Here is a 13,873-nt window from a genome sequence, read left to right on the forward strand (position 1 = left end):
GGACGTCGTCTTACAACTCAAACTGTGCACAATAGGCTGCACGATGCGCAACTTCACTCCCGACGTCTATGGCGAGGTTCATCTTTGCAACCACGACACCATGCAGCGCGGTACTGATGGGCCCAACAACATGCTGAATGGACCACTCAGGATTGGCATCATGTTCTCTTCAGCAATGAGTGTTGCATATGCCTTAAACCAGACAATCGTCGGAGACTGAGACCTGGTCAGGTTGAACACCTTAGACACACTGTCCAGTGAGTTCAGCAAGGTGGAGGTTCCCTGCTGTTTTGGGGTGGCATTACGCGGGGCCGACGTACACCGCTGGTGGTCATGGAAGGCACCGTACCGGCCGTACGATACGTGAATGCCATCCTCCGACTGATAGTGCAACCATATCGGCAGGGAATTCCTCTTCTCAGACAACAATTCGCGACCCCATCATGCACATCTTGTGAATGACTTCCTTCAGGATAATGACATCGCTCGACTAGAGTGGCCAGCATGTTCTCCAGACATGAACCCTATTGACTGCAGAATGTCAAGGCAACAACCTCCGACAGAAATAGGAACTGCAAAGTCAACTGTAGAGAAAGTAATTAAGTATACAAACAAAGCCCAACAATGGGAAAAAAATCAATCAGTGGGAGAAATCCCCTTTCCTGTCTGACCTCCAACCCTTTGGCCCTTTTCTACTGTCATCCGAGCACTTAGTTACACTTTTGACTCAGTTTGTCACTTCCCTTCCTCTTACTCCCACCTTTCACTTTTGAGATCGGCACAGCCACTTACCCGCAGGCGGCAGCCTCCACGATGGCCATGCAGTAGGCTTCGGTGAGGCTCGTGTTTAGGAAGATCTGGCCCTCCACCAGCGCGTCGCGCACGCGGTCGTGGGGCAGGCTGCCCACCAGCGTCACGCGCTCCTGCAGCGAGTGCCGCTCCCGCGTCTCCTCCACCAGCCACCGCTTCGGCCCGTCGCCTACCACCAGGAAGTCCACCTGTCGACCGGAAGCGAAATTGCCGCCGTTACCGTACAGGTATCGTTACTGCCATTGACCTCGGACAACGCGATCGGTTTTACCTCTACGTGTGACGGTGACTGAAAGTAGTGGTGGAAATGAGCAGAAAAGAAATAGAGCGATTAGGTCTGTAATGTGTGTTACACGGCAAAATGTGAGAACAGATCCGATACCGAACTGCACTGTAACAGTGAGCTGACGCTACCTTTTTATACAACTACACGACTACTCCACAAATCACACTTGAAGTGTTTGGGGTTTTCAGAAGCACTTTCAGAATATTTCCCATCCACACCACTCTCAAAAATGGCAACAATGAACACCTAAATCTGATTTTTCTTATTAGGTTGGTGCATAAGTTTGTAGCATTCTTATTTTCCAAGTTGATATTCCAGTTGTTGTGGGTTTATTTACCAATCCTCATGGCAAAAATGGTTTTCTCATTTAGGAGGAGGATCGTTTTGACATTACGACTCTTCAAGTTCTGAAAGACCTTACGGATTTCATGAAGACTGTTTACATTTGACCATCGTGCAACATTTGCGTGCGATGAGAAAGGTGAAAAAATTGGGTGAACTGGTATTGCACGCTCTAATCCAAAATCGCAAAAATTGGCACATGGCCCTATGTTCATTTCGGCTTACTTGACATCAATTGGCTCCTGAACAACGCTGATCGATCCTATCCTGTACCGTTACTGGTGAAGAGAAATGGTCTATCAGGTTACCCTCCATTCAGAGGCTGTTGCACGCAGCGACCGTTATTTTGATTTGTAAATAATAGATTTCAGCTAGAAACTAGCCATTCTCAAAGCACTATCCTTTTTAGGTCAATGCATGTAACACCTGTTGGTCTGGCTTTGTACACGGTTTATTGAATGTTGTCGACAAAAGTGTTTTTGATTTTTAACAAATGTGTGATCTCCTGCATCGGCAAAAACACAGCGAGACCTTTGAAGACTTAAGTGGGAAATTTTTGGACATCCTCATTACACTAAGTGATTTTCACTTATTCCTGAAAACAAAGGCTTTTTGGGTGGAAAACTGTTTGCAAATAATGATACCCCCAACAGGTAGTGACATCCGGGCTCAAATCTTTGCAAGTAGAGGAGTACAACATGGGAATAGAAAAATTGGTTCCACATTACGGTAAGTGCCTCAGCAGCTAAGGTGATAGCATTGAAAAATAGAGTAGGTACTGTAACTTTGTAAATGAAGTTTTGCATTGATCTCATTTTAAGGTGATAGCATTGAAAAATAGAGTAGGTACTGTAACTTTGTAAATGAAGTTTTGCATTGATCTCATTTTTATTTAGTTATGTTAAATTGTGCTTTACTTTCTGGACAATCCACGTACTAAAATCTGATACACAAGTGATTTGAAGCAGTCTCCTTTACAGACTAGCTGCATTTTCTCAGTAACCACAAATGAACTGGGGCCTGCCCCAGCTTTATCTATGGCTGAGCATAGTTATTATCCCCATTTCAAATCCCTACAAATTGTTACATGTAACAACACTTTAAATAAATAAAATGAGGGTGGAGAGGGAGAATTAATGTAGGACCAAATAAATATATCACGTTGTTGTGATCTTCAGTTAGAAGACTAATTTGATGTAGCTCTCCATGCTAGTCTATTCTCTCCTGGCCGTTTCCATATCAATTCTTATCCCCCCCCCCTCCCCCCACTTTCTTTCTTAATCAAACTGACAATTCCTTGATGCCTCAAGATGTCTCCTATCAACCTTTTAATTAAGTTGTGCCACAAAGTTCTTTTTGCCCCAATTAGATACAGCAGGGATTCACAGCCCCCTTATTCAGTGGTAACCCATGCTTAGCTCACAGAGGTTGTGGGTAGGTAAAGAATCAACCGTCAAGTGCCAAGTGAGCAAGTGATATCATTGGCAGTAGGTAGCTGGTAGTGTTAAGGCATAGAAAAAAGCGATGTACAGGAAATTATCAGCCGAGCGTGTCCCCATCACCACGGGTTGACCCTCAGTAAACATAAGAATGCGGACAAGGTGTTTTTACCAAAACTTGATAACAACAAGTGTGCCAATAGATGTATTCACATCTACTGTGCCAGCCAGTAGACTACAGTGCGGGTCACACATGCACATTATTGTAATAGCATGTGGCACTGTCTCAATCTATTGGACCTACTTTGAGATTAGACACGAATAGGTGGGCGTGACAAAGGTTGCAACTGCCTCCTATTATGTTTGCTGATAATATATTACCTTACTTAGTGTAAACGAACACTGTCTTGATTACTGAAATACCTGTACTGTGTAGTATCACTGAGCAGCCAAAATCCAACTGAAACAATACTGCAGCAGTTAAAAAGGATCGACTGTTATCCATTAGGTGACAGTTATTAAAATAAGAGGTTAGGCTGCTGGACTACCCGATTTCCAACAACAGAAAATGTAATTGAGAATTTTTCAAGCACCTCCATCTATAATGCTATGAACCTACAGAAGGAATGTCATAAGCCAACAGTTAAAAGGGTCCTCAATTTGAAATTAAACAGAATAATTGTTGGTTCTGCAGAAACACACCATAAATGATAACACTGGGATAGCCTACATGGAGATTAACATTATTATTGCAGTGTGATGGAGTAAACAGAAACAGCATGACTCAAACAAAATAAGTACTAATTAAAGCAGAGTATAATGAAGGCATCATAGCAGTAGCACTTACATCAGAGTGCCTGGAACAGATTTCTGGGACGATCTGCGCCATGAGGTCCACTCCTTTTCGGTACACTAGTCGGCTCACAATGACAATTGTTACTGTAAAAAAAAGTTAATGTCAGAAAACAATATTTACGTCACCTTGTTTGTGTGAATTTAACACTTACTGTTCCTGCACAACTAATTTAAAACCAAATTTAAAGAAAAAATGATCATAGAAAAACAGGGGAAAGAAATTCATGTTAAAACTAAGTGTCGCATAAAACTTAATGACTGAAGACTTTTCTAGAACCACAGGATATTCGGGAAGCATTAACATTTATTACCCAAGCACAGGACTCCAGTAAGCTTGTCTTTAACAATAAACTGGCATACCAGAACCTTGACACAGGATGTCCGACTGTGAGCACCTCTATGGATGCTGTAGCGTATCAGTGAGCACTAGTGCTTTTGCTTGAAATGTGTCCTTTAAATTCAAAAATAGTCTCGTACTCAAAAGAAATGAGCAAAGAGCAACAGATTCGAGAAACATGCACTGCCACTTAGGGCGAGGTCCTAGTTGAGATTGCATGCCACTGCCTGTCCTTTGACACGTTACGAAGTATCGAGTGTGTACTGTGTCATCTGAATGATTGACGAGTGCCTGTGCAGCGTAGTGTTGACATTTTTAAGGATGAAGGAAAGGGAGGGGGTGAAACTCAATACTGGCACACAGCACATTCATCTGTAATTGCACCGAGGGCGCTGTCGAGCTTAACGTCCCCGCCCGTAAAACGGATTGTCGTCAACAGTGTCACGTGGATGAGACAATGCAGAGAAATGTTTGAAATTTAACACAGAATTACTGGCGTAGAGACTGCTGATCAGGAACTTTACACGAGCACTTCTCCTCCCCTTGATGGCAAAATACTGGTAGTGAAAATCTTTCGCCACCAAGACTATATGGCATACCTCCGAGTCTAGTGCCATCTCACAAGTTTATATCAGCGACCTAGCTTTTTAGTCTATATCCGTACCTGCAACAGACACCAGACACCAATCAAATCACACAGGTGCAGTGAGACGGCAGACTGTGTATACACCTGATTTGGAGGACAGGATTCTACAGGATATTGAAACAAACCCTAGTGCAAGCTTCGAGCAAATACCCTGCCAACACGGTGTAAGCCAAAGTACAATTGTGTGTAGCCTACTCGACAACTGCTACTAGCTGTATCACCTGCAATGAGTGCATGGATTATTCAGCAGCAGATTTTTCTCTGTGAAAAGCATTTTGTCACTGTTTTTACACCACACTATCGAAATTATAGGATTTCTGTCATCAGACCGCTTTACCAATGAAGCAACCTTTACCAGTACTGGTATCATCAATCTGTCTAATCAACCATGGGCTACAGACAATCTTCTGAGAATGGTCGACGCATCTCATCAACATCGGTTAAGCATCAATGTGTGGGCAGAGGTTCCTGAAGCAATAAAGAGCATAACTATCTGATGCCAACTGCGTAGAAAATAAAGAACACAGTACAATAGAGATCAACCATATGAGCCCTTGCAGCCATTAAGAGAATGACTATTTTCAGGTGGATGGAGTTTGCTCTGTCGAGTCATCCCGATTTCAGGCAAACGCTATAATGGTTCCTTCATCAATACCACAGCTGACCACTTATTCCAATTTCTTAAAAGTTTATTTATTCTGTGTGTTAAGTATTTTTCAATTGTATTACAATGCAACTTGTTTATCACTGTTAGATAATCCCTGGATAAAAAAATAAATCTTCCTCCTGCAGGGCTGAAGGCCAGAAGAGTGAAGTGCATATAAACTAGATACTTTAGTATCGATCAAAAGTACAACATTCTATATTCGTGTAGCATGAGCACAACCTTATTAGTGGTCCTGTGACGAGTATATTGATATGCTCAGGCAATATGAGTACAGCATCTACAACACAATGAATATTTTAATAAGTTATAACTCACTCCTATCTGCACTGTTGTTCTCCGACTTTGGCTTTGGCACAAAAACTGTCATGTCGACAGCATTGGGGATCACCGAAACACGGTTGTGTTGCACCTTGGCTCGGAGAACGGTGTTCTCCTTCCTAGAAAAGGAAAGGGATTTCAGACAGAGGTCAATCAGCTACACACAGTACATAACAGATCAACTATTCACCACACTTGTCACCAGCTGTGGGGAAGCAAGTATGGTCATCTAACATAACTCACTAATATAGTAGAAAGCTCTGTAATCAGCCTGTGCTGCCAAAAGCTTCTGATTGTGAGAACAAACCGCCTCTAATGCTGTGCGCACCCTGCAGTTCCGCATGATGTCACTTTTACTGTGTAATCATTGTAAAGTAATAACTGTTCATCAAATAACATTTTCATCACTATGCAGTATGTGAAAACTAACAACTGGCAAATTTTCAATAATGTAATGTTAATATTTCTGCAGTTACAGCACACACATTTTGCAATGTATTTTTATGAGCAACGTGAAAGGAAATTTAGAAATTTACAGGGATCAAATGTAATTTTACAGAGAATTTGGGTTATCCACCTCTTGATTTTGACTTACAATTACGAAATTCTAATTCTGGTATGTATTTGATGCAGCTCTCTACATTAAATCTACATCCACACAGCCACTCTGCAATTCACACTTAAGTGACTGATGGAGGGTTCATCAGACCCACCTTCAAGCTACGAGGGTGATCCCAAAGGTAAGGTCTCCTATTTTTTTTATAAGTACATATACCTGTTTATTTCTACAATGCTTTACATCAGTTTACAGCTTGAACATTTAGCTATTTTTTGACATAATCACCATTTCTGTCGATGCATTTTTGTAGACGCTGTGGCAGTTTTTGTATGCCCATATCATACCAGCTTGCCACCATGCTATTCAGGAGGTTATGAAGCTTTTCTTTTACCTCGTTGTCGGAGCTGAACCGCTGGGAACACAATTAAAGTGAGACTGTGAAAAATCTCAAACGGGCAATTCAGAACTGGAGAAGAGGAATGTTGAGCAAGGTCGTGCACATTCTCCATGACAATGCTTGTCCAAACATCGCATGGCAAACTGTTACTCTCCTGCAACAGTTTCAGTGGAACATAATCACGACGGTTCAATCCCGCGTCCAGCCATCCTGATTTAGGTTTTCCGTGATTTCCCTAAATCGCTCCAGGCAAATGCCGGGATGGTTCCTATCAAAGGGCACGGCCGACTTCCTTCCCTGTCCTTCCCTAATCTGATGAGACCGATGACCTCCCTGTCTGGTCTCCTTCCCCAAAAACAACAACCACCCTATAGTCCTGACTTGCCACCCAGTGACTATTGCCTGTTCCCTAGGTTACAAGAACATTTTGACCAGAAAGTGATTCAGCTCTGACGACGAGGTGAAAGAAGAGGTTCGTAACTTTCTGAACAGCATGGTGGCGAGTTGGTATGGCATGGGCATACAAAAACTGCCACAGCGTCTACAAAAATGCATCGACAGAAATGGTGATTATGTGGAAAAATAGCTAAATGTTCACGCTGTAAACTGATGTAAACCATTGTAGAAATAAACAGGTCTATGTACTTATAAAAAAAAAAGGAGACCTTACTTTTGGGATTACCCTCAGACAGTGTGTGAGAAAATTGAACACTTACATCTTCCTGTGCAAGCTCTGATTTCACGTATTTTATTATAATGACCATTTTTTCTTATGTAGATGGTGCCAAAAAACTATTTCTGCATTTAGAGGAGAAAGTTCATTTAAATTTCATGGGAAGACCTTGCTGAAATGAAAAATGGCCTTGTTATAATGATTGCCACCCCCCTCACATTGCATACAATATCCATGATATTCTCTCTTTATCTCATAAGAATATGAAATGAGCTGCCCTTCTCTGAACTTTTTCTAGGTCTCTACTCAATTGTATCTGATAAAAATTCCACAGTGTGCAGTAATACTCCAGAAGAGAACAGGCAAGCATACTGTAGATGTCTCTTTAGTAGACTAGTTCATCACCTACGTTTTCTGCCAATAAAATTCAGTCTTCAGTTCGCTTCTCCCACTACACTGTCTACATGTCAGCAGTGAAAATATTATGCACCAATTCTCACCCATGCGATATATTAACCACAGCACGTTTTGAAAGTGCGTTATCGCACTATAGAGTGCTATAAAACAAGGAATTGAATCAATACATCAAAATACTGCGGATACTGACAACTACGTACATATTGTCCTGTAGTATAACATACCTCAAAGCTTCTATGCCAGTAGGAACTATCAAAAGTAAATCATCAATACTGAGGATAACCAGCTCAAGGTTTTCCATGTTTGCAGAATTTAGCAATAAATATCCTGGCCATTTCTCCGGCACATTTTTTAATGCCAGCTATAAAGCTCCCATTACACACATCTGTCTTTTCTTATTACACAGAGTCTCTTCAAACAACTTCCTTATTATGTGTAGCATACATTCCTGGAGATGTATGTGCCATGCACCTCAACTGCATTTTCATTATGTAACACAGATCTTCTCCACATTTGTCACATACTGGGATACTTACATGTGCACCCCCATATAAGGCTTCTAACAGAAACACTACATCTAATTACAGATTCCAGAACCTTTCTTAATGACCAATCCACAAGTGAAATAATTTCAGAGTAATTGTTAATTTTATTTTGTGTGTCCTTAAATTTCAGATGGCAACTAACTCCTTTATTAAAATTTCAAGAGAAAGAATACTGTTATAAACATTCCCATCCCCAAAAATACTGAGGAACCAAAATCAATCAGATTTTGGTTGTTGCCATATAGAGAAAAGCTGATAACTTGTTCAAAATGATGGCCATTATCAAAAAATGAATGTTTGAAATTTCTTCTTCTTACTACTACTACTACTACTACTACTACTACTACTAACAGTAATGACCTTTCTTGATGCATGGAACTTGGGCAGAATGTAAAACCTCTGTCAGTAAAAGATGTGGCAATTTCCCTAGGCCACAGCAAGTACTTTCCAGCCTCTGCAGCTCCTCTTGGTGGGCAATGATGCTATTTTTCAGGTCAGAAACTCATTGAGGTGGAATGACACTAAACTATAAAAACTCCGAACTCAGATACCCACACCCCTTACCATTTGCTCGAATCCTAACCAAAAGCCTCCACGAGACAACACTAACATGATCGCACTTTGCTGTCGGCATGAACCGCATCACAGCTTCTCACATTTTGCCTGCCAATTACTTTAAGCATAGTGTAGAGATGTCACCATTTTTATCTGGTGTGCACTACTGCACCACACTTCGGTTGAACACCGTCAGCTCTGACAGCGTGGTAAGAAATCACTATGACCACGTGCCTTGTTATCTGTGATTTCAAAGGCTCCACAAACTTACTACTAACACGACAGAATGAATTCGCGCGCTCTCTCCCGAGCACAGTACTACCGTTGATCCAGTTTACACAACTTCGTATTTTTTGTGCAGATACTATTAGCCTCGTGTTAAGGGCTGCCAACATACAGTTTATTTCTCTATATTGCTAAACCGTAGATGCTCTCAGCTCATGGATGTGACTATTATCAAAAGATATCTAACTGTTAATCATTTGTCTGTTTTTAAATTTGAGTTTTAACTCCCCTCCACCTCCCTCCGACTCTTAATTGATCAAGGACCCAGAGCAAGCAGATATAAACTGTCCACAATCAAGAACAAGGGGAAGTTAAGTTAAATCACAGCAGCATGTTAATTTTGACACCCCCTCTCCTCCCTCAATCCTGTAGACCATGTCTATAAAAACTATCAATTGGAGATGGTCATTAATTATGGGACGGTTATAAAATTTCAGGGCAGTTCAGAAAGTAACTATCATGCTAGTATTTGTACACGGGGTGCTGCCGTTGTTCCACCGTTTAATTTTTATAACCTCAAAACACAAATGCTGCAGTAAAAAATTCCACAAAATGCGTAGTGTGATAAGATTTCTTTCAGTGCAAAACATTTCAGCAGCAGATATTCACCATCAATTGTGTACTGTACACAGTCCAAATGTTACGAGTGAAAGTGTTGTGCGGCAATGGATCCAAGTTTTTTAAAAAGTGGTACAACAAATATCCTTGTTGAAAAGAGCAGTGCCCTGTAATGATTACTACTAGATTTCAGAACTTATAGCACAATAGCAAATTTTATTCAGAACAAAAAATGCAATTATGATCCAATGTTTTGAATGTAATATGTTTTCCATAAATATAAAAACATACTTGCAGATATTTGAAGGCTTTTTAAAAACAATATTATGGAAAGAACAGTCGCTAGTCACCATATAGCGGAGATGTTAAGTCGCAGATAGGCACAATGAGAAGAATGTCTCACAATAAGCTTTCGGCCAACAAGGCCTTTGTGAAAAATTGCGCACCCACACACTCTGGCAGCTAAAGCCAAACTAGCCTACGAACAGCAGAGCACGATGGGAGAGGCAACCGGGTGGGGGTAAGGAAGAGGCTGGGGTGAGCAGAGAGAGTAAGGGTGGGGAACAACATACCTCCTCCCACCAGTGGCTATTCCAGTCTGGTTACAAACATCACCTATCCCATCAAAGGCAGGGCTACCTGTGAAACCAGTCATATGATCTACAAGCTAAGCTGCAACCACTGTGCTGCATTCTACGTGGGCTTGACAAGCGACAAGCTGTCTGTCCGCATGACTGGCCACCGACAAACTGTCGCAAGAAACAATTGGACCATCCTGTTGCTGAACACCCTGCCCAACACAACATTCTTCATTTCAATGACTGCTTCACAGCCAGTGCCATGTGGATACTTCCCCAACAGGAGCTTTTCTGAACACTGCAGGTGGGAACACTACTTGCAATATATCCTATGTCCCCATAACCCTCCTGGCCTCAACCTTTCTTAGCCATTGTCCTTAGCCCATCCAAACCCTTTCCTGTTTCCATTCCAGCACTACACAGCCCTCTAGTCCTCGAACGCACGCACTCTTTTTACTTCTCTCGTTTTCTGCTACCCCCCCCCCCCCCCCCCCCCCCCCCCCGACTCTCCATCTAACCTCCCGACTGCACCTAGCTGCCCTAGCCCTACCTCGTCTTCTCACCTCATCCCTGCACATGCACTGCTGTCTGGCTTCAGCTGCCAGACACTGTGCTCGTGTGTGTGTGTGTGTGTGTGTGTGTGTGTGTGTGTGTGTGTGTGTGTGTGTGTGTGTGAGAGAGAGAGAGAGAGAGAGAGAGACACAGAGAGAGAGAGAGAGAGAGAGAGAGAGAGAGAGAGAGAGAGAGAGAGAGAGAGTTGCGTTTGCGTGCGCACGCGTGTTGTTGATCTTTGACAAAGGCCTCATTAGTCGAAAGCTTACTGTGTAACAGTCATCTTGCTGTGCCTATCTGCGATTCAGCATCTCCACTATACGGTGAGTAGCAACTATCCTTTTCGCAATATTGTTACATTCCATCCTGCATTTTCCAAGGCATTTAGAAAGTCAGATTTCAACACTGTATTACGGGTAAGGGTTTTGTGTTATTTTTTTTCTCCTGTCATTCACTTTAACAACAAGAAACGATGATGAACTCTGACAAGACAAGTCACATATGAATGTGTGAGATGGTTATATAGTGTGTGTAAAAAAATTTAACGTATGGGGGAAAAGGAAAAAAATTACTCTGGCCTAACTACACTAAACTTTGAGCACCTGTTGCCTTCGGAACATCTAACTATTAAACATGCAGCAGTCAAGGCTTACCCAGTGTGGGAGACACATATGCAGTGATCACAGGCTGCCAACGACAACTCCAGGAACTTGTTGGTGATAACGGCAGATGTATCGGCAAAGCCAAACAGTGAGTGGTCTGTGAACACCGACTGCAAACAATGAAAATGTCACATTCACCAGGTTGTAGGATTTTGAGTGCATATTTAGCTGTTAAAAATATTTAACACACTTATTAGGCAATGAATTGGAAAAACAATTTTTTTTTACATTGCTGCAAAATAACTATTACACTCGCGGCTGTTCATTAACTGAGCTTGCAGTGAAAAAGGAATAACAATCAGAGAAATTTATGACAAAGTAAGCATACGAATAATACACTTGCAAGATATTTATCGTAGGTAATGCGGTGCAAATGGTACAGAATGACAGAAAATGCGAGACGATAATACCTTTTAAATGGTTGTACGAAGTGCACATACCAAGAGCTGACTAGGTAATGTAGCCTTATACTGACACTACAGCTCAAATAAAATACCTCTGTGACTGATGGACTGCAGTAGCAACATAGTGGTATGCAGAGTGAACATATGGCACTCTAAAAATGAAGACTTGATGGCCTTTTATAACTCTTCTAATCGATAATGTAGATATTTTAATGGATGGGTAATGCATATTAAAAGAGTATACCTGTCTCTGTGAACGAAAATTTCACGTCAAATTGTCTAGATTAGTTTTGAAACCACAAAATCATCATAAGAAAATTTTAGGAATGAGAAAATATTAAGATTTTGTCACGACTAAGGCTTTTGCTGCTGGTCTTGTTGAGATTCTGATGCCAGCAGCATTATTTAGCTGGAGGGACAACTACAAAAAGAAAAAAAAGCACTTCATCTTTTGCAAGCAGCAGCAGCCCGAAGGTGGCTGCCTCCTCTACTCAGAGCTCACATGTCGGGCTGCTACGCAGAGGACCCAGTTCGATTCCCAGTGCTGCCGGGGATTTTTCCTCAGTGGGAGGACAGGAATGAGGTGCACTTGGACTCGTGAGGCCAACTGAGGAGCTACTCGACTCAGCAGTAGCTGCTAAGAGGTCAGGAAAGCTGAAAGCAGCTGGGAGAGGTGTGCTTATCCCGCGTCCCTCCGAACTGCATCCAAATGACACCATCAGCAGCTGATGACGTGGCATTTGATTGGTTCAAATTGGCCCAGTACACAGAGCTTTGCTCTATAAACCTCCCCCCCCCCCCCTCAAAGATGGTGTAGACTGTTTATCACTTGTATTCCTGCTGCTTTATCTTTTGCAAATCTCACTAAACTCACACAAAGAATGTAATTTGCTACAATTTTCCAACCAAAGATGATGATTATGAAATACCCAGCGAAGTGACAAATATGGAAAACTCTGACACTGAAAACTATCTGTTAAGATGCCTTGTGTTAGCCCTACGGTAGAGTGAGTGAGCAACAACCGAAAAACATAGGCTTTCAGGTTTTATGATAATTCTCTCAGGCTGCTTGGTAATGCTGAAAGTTGTGAAACACTGTCTGCTAGTTATATAAGCTAACAGCACTACGCCATATCAGTCTAAAAGTGTCACAAAAGCAAGTGTGAGTATGAACAAAAAATACCTGACAAATAAGTCGCGTGCGTGCGCCCCCCCCCCCTTGCACCTTACCTCACACTATACTTTCCTACTTCCAAATACTACTTTAGTAGCAGATGTGTGTGGAAGAACTAGACTGAAAGGGCCGGAACTAGTTAGTCCTACAGTCTGATCACCGTGTGCTGGTTACTGAAAGGATAGACCACATTCACTCTTGAGTGACAACCACAAAACCCCTCTTTACTTAAAACACTAGAGCACCATTGGTACACATTACTCACACTGCACTCCTTAATCTACTATGTCATAGACAGTGCAGTAACAACTGGTAACAATTTTCTCCAATGAATCTCTCTCCAATTTGGAACCCAAGACTTTTCAAATACATGTGAGAGACTACAGAAGTAAGTCCACACTACATTAATGCCTAAAATACATATGTGCAGAACAAATGACTAGCACAGGCAGTCACAGTTGCTCCAAATCACAAATCTTGTTACCAGAATTTCCTGCCGAGGAAAAGAGTATTAAGTCAGATGAACAGCAATTTCAGAACTTGTGTAAATCGACATACTGGCCAGAGGAAAAGAATGACTAGCACTCCTATAGCCCACATTAAATGTGTGTGTGTGTGTGTGTGTGTGTGTGTGTGTGTGTGTGCGCGCGCATTAGCAAACGAGCAAAGGTGCATTTACATTGTACCTGTCTCTTGCATTGTGTGCTGTAGTTGATAACTGCGCAACAAATGATGTGAGGTGAACATGATGAATTGAAAGTGGAATTGTCAGTTCGAACCCAACCTCAGCCTCTGGATTTGTTATAGGTAACTT

The 13,873-nt window shown here is 41.9% G+C and overlaps 1 protein-coding gene across 1 annotated transcript in view; it reads right to left on the bottom strand.

Moving 5' to 3' along the window:
* Positions 1-13,873, bottom strand: part of LOC126426676 (phosphatidylinositol N-acetylglucosaminyltransferase subunit A) — a 136,175-nt gene that overhangs the window by 21,926 nt on the left and 100,376 nt on the right. Inside the window, exons 4-7 of the mRNA XM_050088568.1 lie at positions 11,473-11,591; positions 5,698-5,819; positions 3,725-3,816; positions 793-998 (exon numbers count right to left, since the gene is read on the bottom strand). Of these exons, the coding sequence (XP_049944525.1) occupies positions 793-998; positions 3,725-3,816; positions 5,698-5,819; positions 11,473-11,591 (539 nt within the window). The remainder of the gene's footprint in view (positions 1-792; positions 999-3,724; positions 3,817-5,697; positions 5,820-11,472; positions 11,592-13,873) is intronic.

The sequence above is a fragment of the Schistocerca serialis genome, chromosome 11, assembly GCF_023864345.2.
Source record: "Schistocerca serialis cubense isolate TAMUIC-IGC-003099 chromosome 11, iqSchSeri2.2, whole genome shotgun sequence".
In the NCBI taxonomy this organism is placed as follows: Eukaryota; Metazoa; Arthropoda; class Insecta; order Orthoptera; family Acrididae; genus Schistocerca; species Schistocerca serialis.